Genomic DNA, 6,785 nt, shown 5'->3' with positions numbered 1-6,785 from the left:
TTATTTCATTTGGCATTTGGGGTGAGGTTGCACCATCCCATCAGACCACAACTTTCTCAGACAGGTGAGTCACCACCCCAGCGATTATAACTAAGCCTTACACAGGCACACAAAGCAACACAAGTGCAGAAGTGGAAGATGCAAACCAGCTCTGGAGCTCACCCCCACAATGATAGAGCCAATGCAGGCTGACAATTCACATAGATTGTAGCTACGTGTCTGGTGAAGTGTAAAAACTTGTTAAATAATTTCCTTTTACCATTAGAGGTGGGCAACCTTCCTTTCAGTAACAGTTTTAAAAGAAGATGTAGTTTTATAGATCTGAAAGGTATTCAGAACAGCAAACACACAAAAAAAATCACAGTGTAATATTTATTAAAATTTGCAAATAAAGATGTATTTTTGAAGAATATACTTAATTTTACATATTATTTGTCTCAAGAATGAATCTGAGGATGCTTTTGATTATATCAAATATACCTTCCAAATATTTTTTCTATTTTGGCCTTGTCTAGAAGTCAGTTATGTTTTTAAAACTTCCTATGTTCAGTTCATACTTCTAGAATTCACTTTGGGTTACTGAAAGCAACCTCACCGACTTGACGCTGAAGAGTATAATCACAGTCTAACCATGGCATGAAGCAAAAAAGCTACAGAAAAAAGCATGCAGTTGTCCACACTAATATCTGAATTATTATAGCAAATGACAGCCTTAGTAACCTGCCTTTTGTAGAAAAGGTTCTTCTTTTTAAATATGGTGTAGTCTAGAGCAATATTCTTCCTCTCCCTCCAGACGAAACGACTACAGATACAAAAAACCAGTGTCCTGGTGGTTTACCTAGACAATGCAAAGAAATCTCTAGCTCAAACTGTGTACACAGGCTAAACTGATTCACATTTACATAGCACACCACTTCCTTTTTTGCCGTTAGCATTTCAGATCTGTGAGTCTGCGTTTCCCTGTGACAGACACCCAAAACAGCACCAAGCTTCAGAATGGTTTTCACGTTCTCTGACTATCAATGTGACCAAAATCCAAGTGAAGAGAAATATTTGGGCTCCTAAATAATTTTGAAAGCTATATAAAGTATGTGACCTACAAAATCAGTTTCAGTGAGTGCATTTTAACTTAGTTTCTCAAATGAACTAGGAGTCTAGGAAAAAGTCATATATTCTCTAAAGATACAGGATTTTGATGGGTTGTATGTTTTTTAAAGCAAGTTCCACAACTCACCTTCAAAGTCCAGGTCAAATAGTAAATCCTTCCCGTTGTTTACATGTCATGAGTATGACAGCACTCAGTAATTTACTTCCTTCATTACCAGCTAACAACGTTATTTCCCATCTCCTGATTTCCTAAGCTGCTTCTTGTGAAGATTACACTTCCTGTAGGTTGAACCCTTGGTTAACCAAGATTTGTTGCTTATATACACAAGTCTTTCTCATTCAGATCCAACATTTTCACACTCTTCACTCTCTCAGAAGGAAACAGAGAGTCTCTTTATCTGGAACTTGGGCCAATAAGGGCCACAGGGAGTCACATTGTAATAAATATACATATTTACTACATGGATAATAGAAACTTTTTCCTAAACTTGCTTTTAGCTGGAGAAGCTGTTGCAAAGAAACATATTTTAAATCAAAGGATTACTATAGGAAAATTATCTACAGGTCTCAAATAAGCTTAGACAAAATAGAAAGTACATTTCACAAGTTGTTCTGAAGTATTTAAGCAAGCAAAATGTCACACAGCTTCCTAATTTAAAAGATTTTGCATTTGTATTTGAAGAGAATAAAATAATAAATAGTTAAGAGAGTTAATTCAGAGGGATCTTTCATGGAATCTATAAATCTCCATGTAGGACTTTACTTACTGGGATTTCAACGGAAATTTTCTATTTAATCAGAATATCCTTTGGAAGGAAATCACATCAGATATTTCACGAAAAAAACCCCAGAAGTTTGCGTGGGTTTTTTGGTAGAGGTTCTAGTAAAACATTCATACAGTTTTTTGGTAGAGGTTCTAGTAAAACATTCATACAGTTTAGCCATATACCACCCTGGTATTTTCACTGTCTTCAAACAATTTTCTCAAATGCTTTCACAAACTGATAAAATGTCCTACACCAGAAAAAAGGGTAAACAAAGCTTTAGCCAAACTATTTATTGAAAAGTGAAGAATCAAATAAGCATGAGAATTTTTTTCCATGGTTTAAATATAGGCACCATCATATGATCTTTATTATACAGGCTTCCTAAAGGGCTTCCATAAAATATTTTATTCTTCCTCTAAATTAGAACAATGATATCTAATTTCTAAAAAAAATTTTAACTGATAGATACAGAAAAGATTTAAAATAGGTTTTGAAAAAAGCCACAAGCAGTGCATTTCATATAGACTCTGGTTTTTGGCTCTGCTATGATTACATTGCTTGAAACACATACTCGAAGACATGTAAATGTACAATAATTTACTCAATTTCATACTGCACTTGTGCAAACAGCACTCTTGTTAATGGGACTTAAAATGACAAATCACATTAGTGCATTGAATCCTACAGCAAAGTCTTCAAGTATTGTAAATAAAACAAGATTTCAGTGAGGGTTTTAGTGCAGATGTTGCAAAAACTGATTCTTTTTTCTGTATTTACTGTAGAAATACATGGAGTTGCAGAGGAAGACCTACATCAAATCCATGTACCGAAAAGGGAGAGAATGACCTTCCTTTTTGACCTCTTCACAGCCCAAGTAAAGCTTTGTTTGTCTTTTGACTCTTGGATAAATCATTATGCCATTCGTGTGTATCCACATGTGAGCAGTTTTAAGAAAAAACAAAACAAAACAACACATCCAAAGCTGTGGTAACTTTCCACTGTTCATCACTTGCTGCAAGAATAAATGAATTCCTGACTAAGGACAAAAATGTTTATTTTAAAAAACCCTTATTTCTCAGAATTTAGGCATGTATTTTCCATGTTATCCAATTTCTTGTTTATGTATCGAAAGCACTGAGCTGATAAATATTTACTACTGCACCATCAAAAAACCAAAGACACCAGTGGAATTATTAATGCGTAGAAGTGCTAATCTCTTCCTGAAGAAAGAATTCCATGGTCATGAGTTTATCCTGAGTGCACCAAACTTCTTTTTCCTCCACTATACTTACTACAGTTATAAGTTTCAGGATTCAGCTCACTCCAAATTTGTGTCATTTGTTCCTAATTTTGTGTAAAATTTCAGTTTCAGCCCTTTTTCATAATTTCAAATTTCTTTTGTTATGTATATCTAGTCACCTGAGCAAAACACACCAGAGAACATTTCAGCAATCCTTGTTATTAAACTGCCTTTGTTTACTTACATAATCTCATTTTTTTTCTAATTACATGCTTTCCCACTTTGCTAAAATATTTATTTACTTGTTACATGTTGAATAAAATTCTCCAAGTCAACTAGGGAATCATAAAGATAATCATCCGTGTCTTGACTTCTGAGAAACTTCCGAAGGGTATCTAAAGCACTCAAAGCCTCATTTTTTGATGGCAAAACCTGTTCAGCTCCGTGAAATTGATCACCTTCATTCTCATCCTCATCTTCATCACCGAAAAATGTCCCAGCTTTATCTGACACACTTTCTTTGGCACACATCATTCCATTATTGATGTGCACTTCATAAGTTACCAAGTCATCATCTAGAGCTGCATATTCCTCCAAAGATAAGCCTTCTGGAAACTCCACTCCAGCTGCTTGTGCGTGAGCAATCAAATCAAGATCACTTTCAATCTCTTTGTTGTTACCATTTGTCTCAGTTTCTAATTTGAATTCTGCTCCATTATAACTTTTTACAATAGTCTGTGGTGTTACTTCCCTCCAGCACAGGTACAACATCTCAATTGCATCAAGAAGGGTCAGCATAAACTCTTTATTACCTTCTACACAATCAACAAATCTCTTGATAAGACAGTGCCTGTACTTAACCTTCAGACTTCTGATAACCCCTTGTTTCACAGCTATACATGAAGAGGAGTCTGAAGGAAAGAACACTAACTTGACAGACTTCAGGTTCTTTACCTCTGTGTGAGCTGGGACAGAATCAGCAAGAATAACAACTCGGCGCTGCTGTGCTTGAAATCTGCCATCGAGTTTATGCATCCACTGTTCAAACACTTCTGGAGTCATCCATGCCCTGTCATTTGCTTCATAATCCACAGGAAGCGATTTCACATCTTTGAAAGACTGTGGACTTTTGTTTTTTCCTATAACAAGCAGTGGAAGTTTCTCGGAGCCATCCATATTTGTACCCACCACTACAGTTATTCTCTCTTTGCTTAGTTTACCTACAGAACAAGTTTCCCCTTTAAATGCAAATGTATTATGTGGTAACATCTGATACAACAATCCAGTCTCCTGTATATGAAACACATTTTTTGGCTGATAATCATTTAAATAATAAGGAAGCACATTCTGGTACCAAAGGGTTGGAGCATCTGCTGTAGTAGTTGCAGCTGCTTCTACAGGCTGAGCTCTGAAAACTAAACCATATCTCGACTTGAAACGATCGAGCCAGCCATTGCTGCACCTAAAATCATTGTGTCCGAGCTTCTGGGCAAAATCATTCGCCTTGAGGCGCAGCATGGGACCGTTCACCGGCACCTTCAAGCACTGCGCGATCCTGTACCACTTCATCAGTGCCTCCTCCAGGTCGGCATAAAAAGCGGTCCTCAGCCTTTTCCTTTTGGGATCAAACCGCAAAGTTTCAAAGGCTTCCAAAACTTTGTCCTTATTCTTCATAATCGAAGACAGGGAGTTCTTCTTTATGCCATACTTGGCTGCAATGTCCGCCTTTTTCTTGCCACTCTCTACGGCGCTTATGATGTCGATTTTCTCCTCGATAGATATGCTTTTTTTCCTCCTCACTGTGTGTTCGGGCAGCGCCTCTGCCATGGCACCGAGGTCCGCTCATCCACATCCACACGCGGGCACGCGCCCTCCCGCACTGCCGGCCGGCTTTCCCGGCTGGCTTTCCCAGCCGGCGCTCCGATCCCAGGGGCACGGCACTTGGCGAGCCTGGAGCCGCCTCCCCGGCTGCGCTGCCCCCGGTTGCCATGGCCGCGACCATAGACACGGCAGCCCAGAGCGGCCGCCGCCCTCCTCCCCTTTCCGGCACGGCGCTTCCGGCTCCTGCTGCCACCGGAGAAGGAAGAAAATAAAGCCGGAGAGGGGCCGCCGGCGCCGCCCTGCCCGGCTGCTTCTCGCCCCCTCTCCCTGTCTCCGTCCCGCCCTGCCGTCCCCCGCAGCACGACGCCCCCGGGGCCGCCGCGGCGCCGCCGCAGGTGAGGGCCGGGCCGGGGCAGCCGCTGGGCCCCGCGTTCGGGGAGGGCCGGGCCGGGCCGCGCCTCCCGCTCCGGCCCGTCCGACGTGTCATCCCGCGGGGCTCCCCGGGAGGGGAGGGCAGGCGGGGGTCTGCTCAACTCGTACGGCCCCGCTCCGGGGGGCACTGGGCGCCCGGACAGGGAGGGCAGAGCCTGAGCTTGGTTCGCGAGAGAGAGAGGGAAGCTGTGTGAATTTCGTGCCCCCGAGACTTACTCCACACCCTGGCAATTACTGTTTTAAGTGTGCCAATTTGTCTTTTGCTTGCTGCTCTTCAAGCTTGGGAACGCTGTGGTGTTGTGTGACAAGCAGGTGTTGTGTGTGGTGTTTGTTTACAAACTAGACGCAGTTCTTCCAGTGTTTCTTATAGTAAATCTCTAATATGTCATTTTTAACTGGCACCACCTCATAGCCTTTCATCTCGTATGAAGGGCTCTAAGGGGGATCATCCTGAACATCCAGTTCAGAATGTAGTTTCAGTGTCTAATGTGTGCTTTTTTTATGCTTAGTGGCACCAGTAGCAAGGAGTTATCACTTTGCAGTCAGTGGCTGTAAGTGTTGACTCTCTAGAAAAGATAACAGAAGGGTTCTTTTGCAGGGCTGGAAAAGGACGTTACTTGATCAGTGCAGCTCCAAAAATGTCTGAATCATATATATGTTTATGTGTATATGTGTGTACACACACACACAGTTAAAGTATAAAGATTAAGTAACACAGAAGAACAGATTGGAAACATTAGGAAGCTGAGGCAGTATCTTGATTCACTGTTTCTTTCTGTTTTGGTAGAAGTTGAAATCATAATGGGAGCCCGTGGCTTACCTAATCTGGAGACGAGCAGAGCATTAAAGTGTTCAGGGGCAGGTTGACTCATTGTGAGGTTATGGAAGTTAGTAGCAGCCTTATTGTCCGGTCTTTATCTCCATCATGTCTTCTAACTCTCAGTCATAATTAGATCTTGTAAGTGGAGCAGCCAGGGAATTCAAGAGCATTAAGAGGAAACTATGGTGAGATTGCAGCAGAAACTGTTTAATGCAGTTCTTTACAGTCTTTTTAAAAAAGCAGTTGATCTTTATCTTGACAAGAATTAGTGAAAGTATTCTTAGTTAGAAATCAAAATTAAGAAAATATGTGTAAAATCATTATTTTTTCACTAGCACGTGGATTTTCTCCAGTGTTACAAAAACTTGTATTGCTTATCTATGCATTGGAGTAATAAGACAACAATAAAAGTGTGTAGTAACTTAATTTGGACAGAAGCTATCTTGCTTTTGCCTTATTGGCAGTTAATTAAAAAAACAAGCAAAGGAGCCAGTGCATCCTGCTTAGAAAAGGAGATTTGGTTCTTGAAAATCCCATGGTTCTCATTTCTGAAACCAGAAGTTATTTACCTAAGTGATGTAACTATGTGAAGAATAAA

The 6,785-nt window shown here is 40.6% G+C and overlaps 2 protein-coding genes across 2 annotated transcripts in view; one reads left to right on the top strand and one right to left on the bottom strand.

Moving 5' to 3' along the window:
• Positions 1 to 2,350: 2,350 nt before the first annotated feature.
• Positions 2,351 to 5,074, bottom strand: TIGD4 (tigger transposable element derived 4). Its single transcript, XM_027635911.1, has one exon. It carries the CDS (start codon positions 4,939 to 4,941, stop codon positions 3,409 to 3,411), a length of 1,533 nt encoding a protein of 510 aa, XP_027491712.1. The 5' UTR covers positions 4,942 to 5,074; the 3' UTR covers positions 2,351 to 3,408.
• Positions 5,075 to 5,216: 142 nt separating this feature from the next.
• ARFIP1 (ADP ribosylation factor interacting protein 1) overlaps positions 5,217 to 6,785 on the top strand; it is a 34,674-nt gene continuing 33,105 nt past the window's right edge. Inside the window, exon 1 of the mRNA XM_027635767.1 lies at positions 5,217 to 5,330. The gene's annotated coding sequence lies outside the window, so the exon portion shown is untranslated. The remainder of the gene's footprint in view (positions 5,331 to 6,785) is intronic.

This window comes from Corapipo altera, unplaced genomic scaffold (assembly GCF_003945725.1).
Source record: "Corapipo altera isolate COAL_440 unplaced genomic scaffold, ASM394572v1 22b, whole genome shotgun sequence".
Classification (NCBI taxonomy): domain Eukaryota; kingdom Metazoa; phylum Chordata; class Aves; order Passeriformes; family Pipridae; genus Corapipo; species Corapipo altera.
Note: the sequence above shows the minus strand (reverse complement) of the source record. Positions and strands in the feature narration are given on the sequence as shown.